Here is a 20,067-nt window from a genome sequence, read left to right as displayed (position 1 = left end):
AATCGAGCACTAGAAAAAGTAATGCGCGTGAATTGATGCGTGCAATCGATTTATCGTTAGTAATTAGTAATTACTAATTATTAATTGTTGGAAAAAAAATTAAAGCTTTCGTTTCATTGTAGTTTTTTCGAAATAATCAAAGTTAATTCAAATTGTGTTAAAAAAATAAATATAAGTATGGATGAAGGTACAAACATTGAAAAAAATGTTAATGAAATAATCAAAATCCAAATTACTTAAAATAACCGTAAATAATATACCACTTTATTTACACATTAATGAGATTTTTGCTAACTCTATGAATATTTTTTTTTAACACTGAAATTAGCGCAACCTGCTGGCGCGTTTCATGTTCCAATTTAAGCATCAGCATAATTCGGCATTGTGCGGCACTGAGTCGCATTATGCTCTGTAATTGGAAAACGGGGAATATGAAGATTGTAATGCATTATGTATTATAATTGTATATGGAACAGAATGTAAACTAAATTCACAGTTATAGTTATTTTAGTCTAATATTTTAACTTTAATAACTAGCCTCTACAAATTCAAAGGTTTATATAACACAGATTTATTTTTCTGTTTCTGAACACAGCCAAAAATCATACAATTCGTTATTAAACGTGTCAGTTGTCATATGTCACTTGTTATTTGGTAATTGTCATGTAATTGTCATTGTCATTATGTCATTGACGGACGCGTATTCCCGTAAAACGAAAACAAATTTTGTTTGAACAGAATGATGTGTAAAGCGATGAAAGGATAAAAAATAATGGCTTCTAATTCATCCAGAAACAATTCTGAGGGTTCTCCAACAACGTCAGTGTCCTCGTTTAAATCTCAAATACAAGAGAGGTCACCGTCAGTATCATCATCAAAGGACGAAAAATGGCCGGAAATGTTATTATCCAGACCGGAGAAATCGTATTTCTACACAACAAAAAGTAAGACATATTTATAGATACAATCACTATCATCATAACCATTATTAAAAACATAACAGTAATAATTGACAATAAACATGTACCTAAAATTAATAACATCTGGTTTAAGCCTTATTTTTATTTATCTATTATAACTATCCATCTATTGCACGACCTTCAATGGTTTCACAGACAATAATTGTAGTTTATTTTAAAATATTAAATCAATCTACCTATACAAATTTATTTTCAAATTCATTAGTATTGTAACTTATTGCACGCCTCATAAGCGAAGCGTTGAGGTGGGTACTACTGTCACTTCGCGCAATACATCTGATTTTTCAAACTTAAAATGTCTTTATGTATCATACATTGCACTTGTAAGATAATACATACACACACATATTAAGAAAAAACACTATTTTTAACATTCATGATATTTTTGATGTCATTTTTGTTATTTAAACTAGTTAAAAAACAGTTTAAAAAAGTTCTGTCTTGGACGTCCGTGTGTCTGTATGTGCGGATCCTTTTTCTTGTTAACACGATAGCGACCGAAATACTTTACTAATCGAGTCTTTTTTTTTCTCTTACGCTTGAGTATGCTCAGGAATAGAACCCTTTCATTTTTCAGGGTCTGATTCGATGTGGTTTAATTGTTATTAAATAAACAAAAATAATAATTAATAAATATTTATTAAAAAAAAATTATGAGGCGTGCACTTTTGGATTTTCCAAATTATTTTTTTAAAAATATACTTCTATGCGAAATAAAGATTACAAAAATATTGTTTACTGAACTTTCGCAATTATCATTACACTGAATGTGTACTACATGTACCTACCTACAATTTCTATTTTTAAGTCTTTGATATAAATTAATGGTAACATTTAAAACTTTATGTTGTAACCACACAAATCTGAACCTGTTGTTTCATCTGGAGGCTCCTTGTCTTTTTCTAAGTCCTCTCAGCCCTTTGCTTTGCTTTGCGTTTTGCATCTTTGCCGATAAATGTGTGTAAAAATGAATGACATATAAAACTTAATATAACTTACAACTAGTATTATTATAGTTTAAAAGAAAACCAGCCATTTAACCTATAAAAATAATGATTGCATTTACAATTGCAGTTCTTTTTATATTAAAGCATACAATAATTTAGAAGTCTACATTTCACTGTTTGTATTTGCATGCACAAACTTATGTCTTTTCATATATTAATATATCAGAATGTAACTAGGTATTAATGTAGATTTTGAAGATCCAAACGAAACAAATGACTTCAATATTATTTTTGCCATAAAGCGTTTGTTGGTGACTTAGTTGTGTGCAAATCTTATCAACAAGATTATATACAAAATCAAAGTTAAATTTTGTCAGTGGGATTATATGTACATACTTGTATAACTACATGTATTTCTTAGCAAACAGAGAGATGTTTTGTACAGTTTTAAGTTCAATACATGTACATAGTTAAAATCAAAGCCACAAATCATAAAACATCTCATCATTAAACAAAATACGAGCCCAATGGCCCAAAATATGTCCATTACATTACTGCATATATATTTAGTTAATGATTTACATAATCTCTGTTTTCTTCAGTATTTATTTATAGAGATATAGAAGGCCTCTTTAAATGATTAACAATACACTTAAAGAAACAGACACAGAGTAATTATTTGAAACACTTTCACCTATTATCATATGTTATTTGCATTTTAATTACACATATTTTGCATACTGCAAACACTTCATTCAATACACATTCATAGTATCTCGTTAAACTCTATTTCCTGTGCGTACCTTTCTATTGTTTTCTTATTTTTATTTTCTGACATTATATGAATCTTCCATTCATGATTTTCTGTGGAAGTCAACAAAATATGGTCTTTTTTAAATATTTTCTCCTTTTCTGTTTCTAATCTGCACATTTTTTTTCTCTTATATTAAGCTATTGCATAGCTTCTATCGCGGGCCTTGAGCGCGGGGACCGAATCCAGAAATTTAGTAACGAAAAACCTCACGCTCCCCACTCCGACGGGCGCGGAGGTGTGGCTTGAAGGCATATAGAAGGATAGCATGCAATAGCTTTACCGCGGCAGTCCCTGAGTGCCATACGTCTTTTTTTATATTTTTTAATTGATTTGTACACAAGACATGTAACTAGAAATTTGGTTAGTAGTGTTCATATTTTTTTAAGAAAAAAAAATTACTAATGCTTTATTGTAATTCCTGTAATCGAATCCTTTTAAACTTAAAAGTTCCTGTAATTTTAACATACAAATTATGTTAGTTTGGGTAGGTCACCAAGCAAAACACACACTTACAACTGAAACTGTTTCAGAGGGAAAAAATATTCATAATTTTATGCCCATTTATAATAAGAATAGAATTAAAATTAGAATAGTAGTTAAAATTTTTTTATCAATAATTTTTATACAGACAAATGAAAATGTGTCGGTGAACATTGTTAGTTGTTTACTTATGCGATTGAATACTAGGTCATCTGTAGGATATTTCCAACAACACGATAAATATTCATACATTGCAAACAATCTCCAGCTTAGTCTCTCGCTTTTCCAGTAGATGGCATGACTTCGCGTACAGTATTGATTTTCCCGAACCCTACGCGCTTTGCGGGAAAATCAATACCAACAGTGAACTTACTGGAAATCCCATTTGTGTGACATTGTCCCAGCAAGAACTTCCTTGCGATCAAAATAACATTATTAATTTCGCAGTGAAATATAGCGTTGACGATTATAAGCAAAATCAGAATATTTTTACTGTAAAAATACCGTAATATGAATACGGGACAGTGATCACAATTCAATCGAGAGTGCTTGTTTTTTCGCTTCATCGTTTATTTGCTGCGTTATTATGCGTTCTCTTGCTGCGGTTCGTGGGGTAGATCCCTTGCCGGAGTTGGGACTCCCGTCGGGTATCGAAGGTGACGGTAACCCCGATGCCGAAATGGCCGGGGCGCAAGACACCATTTACCTATGCAATTTTCGCGTGTCAGTCGACGGCGAGTGGTTGTGCCTGAAGGAGCTGCACGATATGGAGATGCAGGATTCCTACATCCGCCCATCTGACAATGGTGCGCTATCTCCGGACGATCCTATGCATTCTTTGATGGGTAAATCTTGTACTACGGTTCGTACGTAGTGAATCATGCCCACACTTAGACTTTTTGGTCGACACTTACATACATAAGTGGTCATGTTTTAACTGGTCCTTAAATAGAAATGTAGTTTAATTCTGTAGCGCATGTAATAGATAAATAATTATAATCATAAAAGAAGCATGCAAGTTTTTATGATAAGATTTTAAGATGGTTTAGCCATTTTCTTAACTTCTATGATAACTAATAATGAAAACATTTGTTTTAGCCCGAGACCCAGTTGTCATAGAACGTAGTAATCTCGTAAACATCTCGAAACTGATTGTGAAGGAGTTAATTGAGCAATCCCTACGCTATGGCCGGATGCTCGACAGTGACCATTTGCCGCTACACCATTTCTTCATTGTTCTCGAACATGTCATGCGTCACGGCCTCAAACCTAAGAAGGTACACGAAAAACATTTCAAAGATTATGTACTTGAGATTCCGTTAACATACGTACTTAAACTATAAATAATATTGTCCTACAACGATTATGTCTACTAATAGCATTTGAAACGATTTTGTTTGACGTAATTTCTTATTTATTATATTCATAAACTACTTATACGGCTTTCTTAACGCAACAATGTTTTTAGGGTCTCCTCGGACCGAAGAAGGAACTATGGGACATCCTTCAAATGGTTGAAAAGTATTCACCAGAGGCCGCTGACATAACGGCTAGTGTGAGGGATTTGCCGACTGTTAAGTATGTGGAATTTAATAAAATATGTATCTACATCAAATTTCCCATAAATATTTTAAATGATATTTTGTATTTCATATATAAATGATATTTAACTATTCCTTGCATTCCCAGGACTGCAATGGGTCGCGCAAGAGCTTGGCTTAGACTGGCGCTTATGCAAAAGAGGCTTGCGGATTATCTTAGGATTTTATTAGAGCACCGTGAAGAAACTCTGGAGGAATATTTTGAACCTCATGCGCTAATGTTGAACGAAGAGGCTGTTATTATCACAGGCCTGCTGGTCGGACTTAACGTCGTTGACTGTAATTTATGCGTGAAGGTAAGATATTATTGACAAATAGAAATTTAAATATGATTTTTTTTTCTTTTATTGCTTTCGTTTTAAAACAATGTATTATGTTATTTTTCGATCACAATAAAAAGTAAATGCTGTAATAGGAAAACACTAGTAGTTTAAATATGCCATATCTGTCCCGCAAAATAGACGCTTTTCGTCGATTTGCGAAAACATTAACAATACCCCTATTATTAATGTTTATGCCATCTCTGCATGACTGCTCTTTCATTCCAATCGTAATAACATAACTTAACACTAAATAATTTTCAATAGGAAGAGGATTTGGACAGCCAACAAGGCGTGATCGATTTCTCGCTATATCTGCGCGGCAGTAACTCGTCGAACGATTTGGCCAACAATGGCAATAATGGGAACAATGAGCCGAAACAACGCCACATCAATACAATGCTCGACCAGAAGAATTATATTGAAGAGCTGAATCGACATCTCAAGTGAGTGGGCAGTTATTATTGTGTAGTATTATTATGAAATTGAACAGTTTGTTGGAACAAGCTAAACATAGGAACTGGTATGAATATAAAAATTACTTTTGACTTCGTATAGGACTTTTTGCGATTGGGTTTGGCTATCATTACGCTAATATTTATAATGTGTTTTCATAATGATAAAATTGAAAGAAATAGTGAATTTATTTGGCGACTAGAAATAAACTATTAATTTAATAAAAATATTGAATGAATCACACATTACGTTACATTGTAAATAGTGTATATTGAAACGTTTTGTTGGAACTTATTTATATACAGAGAAATTAGCTAACAATACATAAATACTTTAAAATGCTTTTACTTATAGAAGTCACGGTCATAAATACATAAATAATTATAGTCACGCAATAAACAATAGGTCACGAATTTATTACAAAGAGACATGTTCACGATTACGCTTGAATTACTAACTTTATGTCTCGTATTCGATGTTAATGCCATTAAATAATCTTTTATTGTTCACCTAATTTTATGATAAGAAACCGGTTTAATGGGATGTCAAGGAAAAAGAAATGAAAGTATATATTGTTTATTTAAAAGTAATTTAATTTAAGAGTTAATGTCAGCCTTGCCTGAAACGAATCCTTATTGTAAACTGTATTTCAAAGGAGATCCGCTACAATTAGGCACAATTTTAAATTGTATATAAATTATGATATATGTAATGGGATACCATAAAATATATGTACATATAATACATGTAGGTATATGAATGTGCGCTATTTAACACTAAAATCTGAAAAGAAACATATTAGAATTCTGGGTAAGAAAGTTAAGGTTCAATATACACGTTATTTCAAATGTCAACACATTAAATGCCAATGCTACATTTTGACCGAATAATGTACAACAGAGCTCACATATGGGTTTAAGGTTTGCAAATATGAAACAAATGTTTTCTAACTCCTACTTTAACGGTAAAAATGTAAAATCTTAATATGTACCCATTGTTTAAATAAAGCAAAAACTTCGACAGCAACACGCGATTGGTACATTAGTGTAATATAGGCTTACTACAGTGCAATTTTGTTTTCGATGTATAGCAAACTTATCTTACTTGTTTTTCTGCTTATTAAAAGACAATATTCATCTAAATTTAATTACCATGTCACGTCTATGTCATCATCATCAGTATATTTTAGTTCTTACTATTGCGCCATTTTCCACAAGTTTTCCTTCCGATTAGAACAGTAGCAATAGTAATGTACACTGAGTTAGCAATTCCAATTTAATGTTTTTTTAATGCTCATCTAGCTCCTACCCCAGTCATTTTTTTATATGTAAGCCAGAACTCTACGTCTCATTTTCGAGGTGTTATATTGGACCTATATTAACAAAATGGTTTATACCTTTATTAACAAAAGTTTATTTCAGCGCGACTGTAGCAAATTTGCAGTCGAAAGTCGAAAGCTTGACGACAACCAACGCTCTTATGAAAGAGGATCTGGCTATCGCTAAGAATACTATGATTCAACTAGTCGAAGAGAACAATCAATTGAAGCACGCCTTGGGTAAGCATATTGTATTTTCTAGTGTTAGATTTTACGAGAGTATTATACATTTAGAAATTAAAGATTTTTAATGGATTTTAAAGGCGATTTATTCATTATATTATTTTCCCGACGTTTCGAACACTTTACAAACTGTATTTAATTTCAAATATCGAAAAAGGTTCTATTACTAATTAGGTCATTTTGTAGAATACCTATCTAAATAAAAATCTGGTGATTGTCCATAGATAAGAGAATACATAGTTATAAGAATCGTATTGATATTTTTCCAAAAATATTAATAATAAAAGTTAGTTAATACAACCATCACCACGTATTACTTTTTTTTATTTTAATCATCCCGCCATCCGCATTAAGACCTCATCCTAAAAAAACCACTTCGACCAAATACACTAAAAATCAAAAACTGCCTCTAAACCGAAAACACTGTGAAAGCCAACAAAATTAGGATTGTTCAACGTACTGCGTAGGTACCAACATTGAACACGCTGCATTAGTCCTCCAAAAAGATTAAAGTGAAATTCGCATCGAACACAATCCGCATTAGATAAGACACCTTACAATACAATAATGAGTCACTAGTCACTACACCTCTATTGTATCGCTTAGTATACATTAGTATGCCGGCGACGCATCACGCGTCTCCAAAATATTCTACCATACCGTTATGCACTACCGCTTACCAATGGGAAATACGGCAACAAAAAGAAAAAATAGCTATTGGAAGTCATGTAAGTCTTTGCAACGCGTGGGAGAAGCTATTTTTGACATTACCGCAATAACGTTTGCTTTTTGTTTAGGTCAGGACATTACTAAAGATAGCAGGATCAAAGTGACTGAATTGCACTCGGAGGAGGAGGTGAGTGATATAGTACCGCATATATCATTTGTTAAAAGCCATTTATTTTAATGTCTATTATTTATTTAGAAAAATCAAATGCTCAAATATTTAAATGGAAGCATTTGTTCGTATTAGAAATATAGAATAATCAATTCCTAACATTCCAATAGCATTCATTTTAATTATGTTGAAATTACTAAGTTTACATTATTCATCAAATTGTTATCGCAGAGCTCTCAGAAATTCGGATTTTGAAGATAATTCATCATAATATTATTGCGATAATAGCATTAATAAAGAGCTAATTGTTTACATTGTGGAATTATGTTATTTAGTGCAACATTTCACATCTTAATACTACATATTATAAAGGCGAAAGTTTGTAAGTATGGATGTATGGATGTTTGTTACTCTTTCACGCTAAGCTTTCACGTAAAAACTACTGAACGATGAAAATGAAATTTAGCACACATGTAGAGGGTAACTAGGATTAAGGCGCCTTGGTCCGACATTCATGTTTCTAAATCATGTTTTTTTCAGAGAAATCATCATATTTAAAATCCTAAAAAAATATATAGTACAGATAAACGTTTGATCTAGTAGAATTTTTGGATAGAAACACAATATTAAACATTTAACTCGATAAAAAAAAAATCAGAAGTTGCATCGATTTTGAAAGCAGATTCAGTTTTATGCGAATTAGGGAAACGCTATTTTTATGAAAATTTTACATTTCATTTACTAATCAGGTTTTACAGTGGAATTTTTGGATAGATTTATAATTTAGCCCTTATTTTTTTTTATATAAAATATAATACGTAATATGCGACTCGCGCGCACCACGCCAGTGCCGCCAAAGTCCAACCGGACGCCATCGAGGGAGGACCTGTGCTAGTTTTGCTCCCGACCACGTTGTAGTCGCCGCTCGTATAATTAGAACCGAGCGGCAAGTACAACGGCGAGCACGCCACAATATAAATAAATCAGTAGTTTGATTTTATTACCTATCCTAGGATTGTTGGTGTAAATAAATTAACTTCTTATTCTATACTATTAAACGAGCAATATTTGCATATTTATATATTTGTTTGTAAATACAGTGTGGAAATTTTCGATGGGTCCTGGATGAAAGTACTTACTAGAAATACTGGAGATAGCAAATTTTGCTGAAAGGAAACATTCCTTTATTTTTATAAAGAAATAGAACTGCATTCAAAGATTTTCAAAAATTCATTTTCTTCGACCGGGAATCGAAAGAACTAAAAATGTAAAAAAATATAATTTTCTATTTTATTCTTCAAATCAACACAAGTTTCATATTATTACAATTATTTGTAATTTAAAATTATGTTTTAAAAATTACCTTGCCTGAGATCCTTTTTTTTATGGGTTGTTGAATAGGAATAGCGGCAAAGTTTTGAAGTACTAGTAGGAAGACTATTTTGATGTTGGTTGATCTGTATGAGTATGACAAATATTATTTTTATGAAACAACAATCCAAGATGGCGCCGACGAAAATTTGACTTTTTTTCATGATGGGTGTCATTTTCATGGTTTTTGGGGTAGCTATTAACGAATATGAGGTCAAAACTATAATCCAAGATGGCGCCGACGAAAATTTTACATCTTTTCGTCATGGGTGTCATTTTCATGGTTTTTGGGGTAGCTATTAGCTAATATGAGATCAAATCTAAAATCCAAAATGGCGCCGACGAAAAATTACATCTTTTCGTCATGGATGTCATTTTCATGGTTTTTGGGGTAGCTAATAACCAATATGAGGTCAAAACTAAAATCCAAGATGGCGCCGACGAAAAATTTGACTTATTTTCGTGATGGGTGTCATTTTCATGGTTTTTGGGGTAGCTATTAACGAATATGAGGTCAAAACTAAAATCTAAGATGGCGCCGACGAAAATTTTACATATTTTCGTCATGGGTGTCATTTTCATGGTTATTGGGGTACCTATTAACCAATATGAGGTCAAAACTAAAATCCAAGATGGCGCGGACGAAAATTTTACATCTTTTCGTCACGGGTGTCATTTTCATGGTTATTGGGGTACCTATTAACCAATATGAGGTCAAAACTAAAATCCAAGATGGCGCGGACGAAAATTTTACATCTTTTCGTCACGGATGTCATTTTCATGGTTTTTGGGGTAGCTATTAATGAATATCAGGTCAAAACTATAATCCAAGATGGCGCCGACGAAAATTTTATCTTTTCATCATGGGTGTCATTTTCATGGTTTTTGGGGTAGCTATTAGCGAATATGAGGTCAAAACTATAATCCAAGATGGCGCCGACGAATATTTTATATCGGCTATATACCAAATTATCGACGATAACATTGGGGATTTGTAAATAGCTGTCACAAAAACCTTGAAAATGACACTCATGCCGTAAAGATGTAAAATTTTCGTCGACACCATCTTGGATTTTAGTTTTGACCTCATATTCGTTAATAGCTACCCCAAAAACCATGAAAATGACACTCATCACGAAAATAAGTCAAATTTTTTGTCGGCGCCATCTTGGATTTTAGTTTTGACCTCATATTGGTTATTAGCTACCCCAAAAACCATGAAAATGACATCCATGACGAAAAGATGTAAAATTTTCGTCGGCGCCATTTTGGATTTTAGATTTGACCTCATATTGATTAATAGCTACTCCAACTCTTTGAAAATGACATCCATGACGAAAACATTTCAAATTTTCGTCGGCGCCATCTTGGATTTTAGTTTTGACCTCATATTCGTTAATAGCTACCCCAAAAACCATGAAAATGACACCCATCACGAAAATAAGTCAAATTTTTCGTCGGCGCCATCTTGGATTTTAGTTTTGACCTCATATTGGTTATTAGCTACCCCAAAAACCATGGAAATGACATCCATGACGAAAAGATGTAATTTTTCGTCGGCGCCATTTTGGATTTTAGATAAGACCTCATATTGATTAATAGCTACTCCAACTCTTTGAAAATGACACCCATGACGAAAACATTTCAAATTTTCGTCGGCGCCATCTTAGATTTTAGTTTTGACCTCATATTGGTTAATCGCTACCCCAAAAACCACCCACATTTGCTACTTAGGAAAAGTTCAGATTTAAAGATATAAAGGTAATGTGACGATTATAATTTCATTCCGACCGTTTCTCGGAATAACATACATTTATTATGAAGGGTTTAATATATTGCCGGTAATATAATATTGTGATGTATGATAATAATTAATAATTCATAAAAAAGTATTTTATACATTTCTTAATAAGCTTCGATATTGTATACATTATACAATAATACAATTCATTAATTGATTATTATTCAAATTGTTGTAAAATAGTCACACTTTTTTAAGTTGGTTGAATACACTAACATACTTATCAGGATCGTACCTACTAATAAAAAAGACAAAATGAATTTTTAAAGTTCCCAGTAATCTTCTAGAATCAATTTCAATAAAAATAAAATAATATCAAGTATGAAGATGGTCTATAAAACGGAATGTGCTATGTTAATCCAGTCTGTAGGTATTTATGCTCAACAAAAGGTGGCGTAGAAAATGTTTTGAAACGATATTGTTTAGGTATGAAAGGTTAATCAAAATCCAAGTTTTCGACCTTGGCGGACCCAGGCGCTAGCCGCCATCTTGAATTAAAGGTGCTAAAATTTGGTATATTGTAAATAACTTCTCAATTGTTTGCTAAATCACAAAAATGTCTATGAGGGGTTCAAAGAAGACAAAATTACCTACATTTTTTTCATACATGATTATTCTGTAAGTCTTAAAGGTAAAAAGTTACAAGCGACGGAAATAATAATATTTACAGAAATCATATAATTTTAATTTTGTTTAAAAATTGTACAGCTATCATTTTTTAATTCTCTTTGATGGCTCGGGCTGGTTAATGGTGGCTTCTTCATTATCGTCGCTGAAATTTTCTGTTTCATTGTCTGTATTTTTAGTTTCCAACCATGAAATTTCGTCATCATGACCAGAAGAAATCGAAGACGCTGGAGCACGCTTTCTAGTAACTTTTTGCGGAGGGGACATGGATAAGGAATCCTTAGAAGATATCCGATATGAACGATTCATAAAGTTATCAATAAAAAATAAATTTAATCGACGAAATTTCATGGTTGGAAACTAAAAATACGGACAATGAAACAGAAAATTTCAGCGACGATAATGAAGAAGCCACCATTAACCAGCCCGGGCCATCAAAAAGAATAAAAAAAGATTGCTGCACAATTTTTAAACAAAATTAAAATTATGTGATTTCTGTAAATATTATTATTTCCGTCGCTTGTAACTTTTTACCTTTAAGACTTACAGAATAATCATGTATGAAAAAAATGTAGGTAATTTTGTTTTCTTTGAACCCCTCATAGACACTTTTGTGATTTAGTAAACAATTGAGAAGTTATTTAAAATATACCTAATTTTAGCACCTTTAATTCAAGATGGCGGCTAGCGCCTGGGTCCGTCAAGGTCGAAAACTTGGATTTTTATTAACCTTTCATACCTAAACAATATTGTTTCAAAACATTTTCTACGCCACCTTTTGTAGAGCAGAGGCTTTTACATTTCCCCACAGACTGGACTATGTTTACGTAAGCGTGATGTTCCCGCGCACCACGTTGCGACGTTATTAGATACCTAAATTTGAGTAACGCAGATATGTATGTGACAGCGTCCTTAAACATGTTTGCGGTGCAAGACTTCAATTTACAAAATTCAATTATTATTTTGCCTTTTTTATTTGTTTTACTTTTAATTATTATTACCAATATTTTCAGAAGAAAATAAATTATTGATGTATCCAGAACGATAGTTTCATTTTAAACTTTAAATGTATTTATAAAATAGACCAATAAACCAGAAGCGTTTTTTATGTTTAGATGATGTTGATGCTACAATAAAAATGTTCGATTCCATGATATTTTTATTTCTAAGAGCAAATATTTTTACGAGAAATTAACAATAAATTATCTTTTATATTGTTTCTATCGATTTGAATAATAAAATAAAATTTGAAAAAGGAATGTTTCCTTTCAGAAAAATTTGCTATCCCTAGTATTTCAAGTAGGTACTTTCCTTTCAGGGCACATCGAAAATTTCCACACTGTATACAAACAAATATACAAATATGCAAATATTGCTCGTTTAATGGTATAGGATTAGTAGTAAATTAATTATTTATCAAAAACATTCCTACGATAGCAAATAAAATCGAACTACCTACTGATTTATTTATACTGTGGCGTAATCGCCCGCCTTCATAGGTCACCGGAGTTCATGTCACGCCGGCTCCTGCGCAAAGCGGGCGCGAGCCGTCTCAGGGCCTAAAATGCCTAAATTGTCTGAACTAACCGCCCTTAACACATAGGATAGGTTTTATCCCGGAAATCCCACGGGAACGGGAACTATGCGGGTATTCCTTTGAAAACGCGGGCGAAGCCGCGGGCGGAAATCTAGTTAGTAATATAATGTAAACACTCATTTGTTATATTAGCAGTTAATTATCATCAGGAACTCGTTATATTAAATGTATGTCATTTGTTAATAAGTATGACGTCAATTTTTAAGGAAAAACGCAGCGTTAAAAGTACTTCCTCGGATAAGTCTAAAAATGAAAAGGACACCGAATTCTCCAAATTCTTGGAGGAAGAAAGGAAAAAGAATACTGAACTGCAAAAGGAACTTGATCTGCAAGTAAGTGCATTGCCAAAGGAAGAATAATGTGATATCGTGCATTTTATTACTAAAGTATTTTTATGTAACGCATAGTAATTTAAATAATCAATTAAATTAAATTTCATATCCTTTGACAAAAATTCCAGTTGGAATTTGTCCTATATATCCTATTACTTATGTTATATGCCCCAAAATCTCCGCAGTTGAGTAATAAAAATATAATTATGAAGAAGAACAGTTTAGTTGTAATTTTCAAAATGCTCTAGTTACAAAGAATCTGCGTGAAAATTAACTGTTTGAATAGTAAATTAACAGTAAAATTTCCATTCTAACAGACTGTTCCCACATAAATGTTCGATATAAAACCATCATCTCTTTAATACTATCCCGTTAAATTTTAATGAACTATTATAACTGAATAATTCAGACACTTTTAATTCTTCAAATTAATCTAGATTAAAATAAATAATAAACAATTTTCAGATATCGCTAAAAGCGGAAATGGAAGTAGCAATGAAATTGCTAGAAAAAGATATTCACGATAAACAAGACACTATTATATCTTTGAGGAGACAGTTAGACGACATAAAACTGATTAATTTGGAAATGTACAAAAAGTTGCAGGTAACATTCATAATATTTTCCTTCTATTTTGACATTGAAGAAGGTTTTATACATTACAAATTTTAAGTAAATATAAAATCATATTTTTACCGTAATGGTTGTACTTACAAATATGTTTTCATAGAATTTTTATTGCCTTCTTTAATGGCAAACCCTATAAATAAAGCATGCCTTACTATGTAGGATTTTGTACCCTTTGTACCTTGACCGTTAATGGCTTCGTAGAGACCTTGAACTATCAGTAACAAAATTATTTCGAAACCCACTCCGTTGCTTTTCTATGCTATTATCACTATTCAGTTCAAATCATTCGCTCTTCCACAATTAATTGACCTCCAAATGAGCGAATTGTGTCGGTCACGGTCATTGCATAATAATTATTGTATAACGCCTCATTTATTATTATAATGACGTAATTTCAAGTTCATGCATGTCGCAACGCCAATTTGATCGGACAGCAAAAGCTATCGTCATCATTAACACATGCAACTTAAATTATTCTGCTGCAGTACAACACCATCTCACATCACGAACATATCAATATACGCTCTAATTTGTAAGGCATAAAGTATACATTTCATTGACATGATCCCACCACGCTTATTTGCGTTGTAGTAAAAGTGTGTCTAAGTTTGGAATATGACTATAGATCTAAACAGTTGTCTAAATGTGACTGTGAACGATGCCAAAATTAGGGGATAAAACTCTTTCGAATTCCAATAAATTTTCCAAACCATCAATCAATTTTGGAAATAAATCTTAAAGGAGAACTTAGCTTAAAAAATATTTACCCATGGCCATATACAATATCTTATAGAACATAATATAGGATTTATATTATTATCTGCATTACGGCAATGCGTTTGTAAACAATCTCAATGAATCGTGTCATCGTCCCAGCAAGGCCGATCTTCGTGTGTGGGAGCTAATATTTTCCGCCCATGCATTCTCTTCAAGATAATTAATATAATCATACCTTCGGCTTATCGAATAAATCACTGTGTCATCTTAAAACATTTGTTGCTATATAATCAACGCCATTGTCTTTCGTTACTTAAACATTACTTAACATAGACAATTATAAGTGCCTTAAAAATATTAGTTTTGAAATGTGTTTAATACATTTCGTCTTGTAGTAGTTTCGCAAGTAAAAAATTATTATGACGTTCCAAGAATAAAAATCTGTTTAGTTTAGATAAGAGATTATCTTTTATCTTTCTTCCCCAAAAAAAAATAGATAAATAGAATCGAAAAACGTAGAAGAATGTGAAATATAATAAAATAATTCATCATAACCATGTGTTCAATATAATGCTTTGCTTCCTACCTCACCAGCGTGACTACACCACTAACGAAGCGCCTCGTTCCCTTAGTGCATTCCGCAGCTTCTAGGATATAATATTCTGTTCCAAACGCTTAAGTAGTTGAAGGTTAATGTATTTAATAATATGTAAATATACTAATGCTATTGTATTCATCAATGCCGCGCTTTAAAACGGAAGGAATGCGAAGTGGAGCTCACGCAGAAGGGCGAAATGGTATCCAGGCTTCAGGGAAAAGCTGAACAAATTGGCAAAATACTTCACAACCTCGAAAAATATAACCACTTCCTAGGACCCGATCACGATCTAGTTAAAGCTTTAAAATCTCCCACTAACGATTCTTTCGGAGCAAAATTAGATTCTTTAAGAGCACAAAGTAGCATTCAAAAGGGTACAAAGTCGAAAGATGAGGGGCCACCCAACAAAAAATTGAACCTTCAGGAAATACCACCGTTCCGCAAAGGCAATAGTACTGAAAAACCTATGAAAAGTGTTGAAGAGTAGACTGTAATTTTTAAATCGTTGTAAATAACTTAATGAGCAAATAGCATTCGAGGTGGTGTTTCCTTCTAGATAAAATTAGTATATTATATAACCTATCTATATACTATCGCATATATGCCATATTATAGAGGAAAATATGATGGTCACATAAAATACATATTCATATAGTTATTTATTCCATCTTATTAGCCTCGATCACGTATACTACCAATTTTATCGCTTACTAACACTTAAGGGCCAATACTAACAAAGGATTTGAACTATTCTAACCGAGTTAAATTGTGGTGGCTTTGTTTTAGGAATGTGAAAGTTCCTTGAAACATAAAACAGACCTTATAGCCAAATTGGAAGCAAAGACTGAATCAATGGGCAGCACCATACATCAACTCGATGAAAAGTAGGTTTTATATATTTTATCTAAAAACAGTGCCTAGATTACTATTCAAGTTGTTGCGGTAACAGCTTGACATATCAAGTTTTATCGCACTATATGTGAGCGATGCACAGCTTGCTGACGTAACGTTATTAAGTAAACTCATTTGATATTGGCAAACCCTTACAATAAACCTGTTTAGTCATTTAAATGAATATTTTGATAGCAATATTTAAAAATAAAACTTCGGTTATTTATAGCAAGGCGCTAGTGCTTTAGCTTCTTGTTGCTGTGGTTTACAATTCTAGATATAACATGTTACGTGATATTTTTTAGATTTTATTTAATAACCGAAAATGTTTTTGTATTCATTATACTTTGTCATTGTTATTATAATTTATTTAACTTTATTATTAATCTTATACTATGTCTTCAATACTTAATCTTGTATCGAATAATAGGAATAAAACCAAATATTAAAAGTATTTTGTATTCTTTACCAATGATATTGTAGTATTATTGAAATGTGATTAAATCTTTAAAATTAAATAATATTTTAATTATATTCAAAAATTCAATTGATCTCATACAATGTTATTAGGAATATTTAATATCATAGTATGAAATAGAATAAATGCGCAACATACTTGTAAGCGTTGTTATTTAGCATTAAATATATCATTTTTTCTTTTATAGTTTTGTAATTCAGAGCTCTAGTGATGTATGCCTTCTTTATAATAAAGGTTATTCCAACATTAATGATGTTTCATTTATGAATGAACCACAGACTGCTTATTTCATTTTTGGTTTATTGTCTAGGTTTGCCATTATCACATATGATTTTGCATGCTCTTTCCTAAAAAATAATCCAATATTATAGAGATATATAATATATATTATATTATTGTCGATTTAAAAAAAATATATCTGGTTTTGTAGATATATATTGCTCTGCTATTTCGTAATACTGTTTATTTATTTGCTATACGTGATTTTTGTTTTGTACCTCATCCTTCTGCCTTTCCCACTATTTAAGTTCTCCACTACTAAAGGATGATACGTTCAGAATTATCAGAACCAAAACATATCAAGAAATTATTTTACATAAATTCAAAGAATATATACAAATAATTAATATTGATAAAGTAAAAATCAACTAGGTACACATGCTATTCATATGCTTTTTTCTGTTCAAAATGAAATAAAAATCTTACGTGATTTAATAATATAAAATAAAATATTATTATTGAACATAGTTACTTAAATGTAATGTTCCATCGTTTTTTTTTTCCATCGAAGTGAGATATTCTTTCTATTGAAGAATTTTTTGGGATTAGGATACACTTCCTCAATACTTGACAATAAAATAATAGGTACTATAGAACGATTTTGTTACCCTTTTCACGTATATCTGTTTCAAAGCAAAACTGCTTCTATGATAAATATAATTATGAAGCTATCAAAACGAACACAATATTCATCGCAGAATATATTTCGCAGTAGCGCAATACGCGGTCACATAATTCTTTCATAATTATTGTTTCGCGTACTTATCATGTTTAACTGCTTACATTGTTGACAAGACCACATGTCTGAAAAAGTATTTGTGCTTCAAATTCATCTCTGTTTTAAAGTATGTAATAAATACTACTATTAATGTACATAGTATTACGAATACACATCATTTGAATTATATTTTATTCACAAACATTAGGTTACAAGAAGATAAGGCAGTGAGAAAGAGTCTCGAAGACAGTGCGCGATCTTTAGGTCAGAAGGCGGCGACAGCAGAATCACGTGCCGTGAAGGCAGAAAGCGATTTAAGGATTGAAAGGGAATGGAGAGTTTCTTTGCAGGTTTGTATTGTATTGCAAAATTTCGCGATTTTAAGTTTACATATTTTTTTCGAATGTCGACAAAAATTTATAAAATTTAAAAAGAGGACTAGATATATTTAATTTATTTAAACTTAGGATATGAGTAAGTTTAATATCTACTAACGGCTAACCTATTGATTTATTTTTTGCCATTTTAATAATAAACAATGACACTGCAAAAATTATTGCAACAATAGGCTTTTTTTGTATTTATTTGGCTTTCAATTTTAGGATTCAATGGTACGCGATCGTGACAAAATATCAGCGTTAACACAGGAAGTCGAATCATTAAAATCAATCGGACAAGTGAGTACCTGAAAATCTATAATGTTCTATGTCAATTATTTACTCCTAATTAATAATAATCTGAATATGATTTCATTCGTAGAAATATATAACACTACAAGAAGAACAGCACCAACTCAAAATCCAATATAGCGAAGCGCAGAAAACTCTAGAAGAAGTTGGGGCGACGTTGAGCGAGAATAAACTTCAATTAGCGGAATTATTGGAAAAGGAAGCGAAAGCATCGGTCGAGGAAACTCCCAATTGGACGAGCGATAAAGATGCCACCGCTTGTGCGGCGTGTGCTAAGGAATTCAATATAGCCAGGCGGAAGGTATAGAAATCTTTATGTTTCTTAACCGGCCCTAATTTCACGGTATTTTTAAATTATCTACTGCATTGCTTAAAAATTTTATGTTATGGATAAAAATTAGATGGATCACAAAATATAGATTTAATTAAGTACATTCTGTATATCTTATGGCACGTGTACCTTTTAACTAGTATAGTAAAACATGTATATTATGATAGGACCTACAGATTTAGATTTTTTTTCTTATACAATCTACTCTTTGTAACTCGGATTTTCGATATATTTAATAAAAACAATATTTAATCACACTATACTAACGTTTTCTTCGTTTTGTTTCAGCACCACTGCAGAAGATGCGGCAACATTTTTTGCGGGGCTTGTAGCGAGAAAACAGTAGCATTAGCTGGCAACACCAAACCAGTCAGAGTGTGTGATTCGTGCTTCACTGAAGTTCGACTCACGTAGCTATACAACTTGTATATATACAACAAAGACTGAATCATTATCGACGATAATCGTGTTTTTAAATAAATGCCAATAGCTAATATGCTATAAAAAGAATAAATTTATAAAAATATTTGTTAAGGTTGCTCAATGTTTGAAATTGTTATTTGAAAAATCCACGAATCGGTAAATAAACACCGCTAAAGAAATCATGTCGTATATTTATGTGTATGTCCAATTATTACGTAATATTGTCATTAAATTTTTATATTTTCACGTGCTATGGGAAGTTGCGTTAATTGTAACAAATTTTATTCTAGAGTACCTGCTAAACTTATAATTTATGAGTGCAGTTTATTTTAAATAATAATTTCGATATTATCGTTTTGTTTATTATTTCACAAATCGAATTTTATCGTGTAAGTTTAATTCATTAAAAATACATTACAGACCTACAAGAGCAGTGTTCAAATTATTATATTCAATAGAATATAAAATAGGGTTAATGCTGTATAAAATGAATAGCAGAATTATGTTGTAGCTTAAATAAATAAAAACTTGCAGTGTGGTGCTTCAAGTTAATGTATAACTATTAATAATTGTTAATAAATTATATGT

At 31.8% G+C, this 20,067-nt stretch overlaps 1 protein-coding gene across 4 annotated transcripts; it reads left to right on the top strand.

Moving 5' to 3' along the window:
- Window positions 1-682: 682 nt before the first annotated feature.
- Window positions 683-19,636, top strand: LOC149908450 (protein RUFY3-like). 4 transcript variants are annotated; one of them, XM_090101922.1, is made up of 14 exons: window positions 683-944; window positions 4,320-4,498; window positions 4,690-4,799; window positions 4,911-5,118; window positions 5,410-5,588; window positions 7,020-7,156; window positions 7,957-8,015; window positions 13,600-13,725; window positions 14,191-14,331; window positions 16,457-16,554; window positions 18,245-18,386; window positions 18,639-18,713; window positions 18,796-19,026; window positions 19,345-19,636. In XM_090101922.1, exons 1-14 carry the CDS (start codon window positions 773-775, stop codon window positions 19,468-19,470), a joined length of 1,983 nt encoding a protein of 660 aa, XP_089958048.1. In that variant the 5' UTR covers window positions 683-772; the 3' UTR covers window positions 19,471-19,636. The 4 variants fall into 4 exon arrangements, with proteins under 4 accessions (XP_089958048.1, XP_089958049.1, XP_089958045.1 ...); XM_090101919.1 differs by lacking the exon at window positions 683-944 and adding an exon at window positions 3,619-4,066; XM_090101921.1 differs by lacking the exon at window positions 683-944 and adding an exon at window positions 3,620-4,027.
- Window positions 19,637-20,067: the final 431 nt, after the last annotated feature.

Source organism: Colias eurytheme, chromosome 5 (assembly GCF_061535395.1).
Source record: "Colias eurytheme isolate Ceu_HAF_F1 chromosome 5, ilColEury1 Martin Lab GWU primary, whole genome shotgun sequence".
Taxonomy (NCBI): Eukaryota; Metazoa; Arthropoda; class Insecta; order Lepidoptera; family Pieridae; genus Colias; species Colias eurytheme.
The sequence above is the reverse complement of the archived record's forward strand: the minus strand, read 5'-3'. Positions and strand labels throughout refer to the sequence as shown.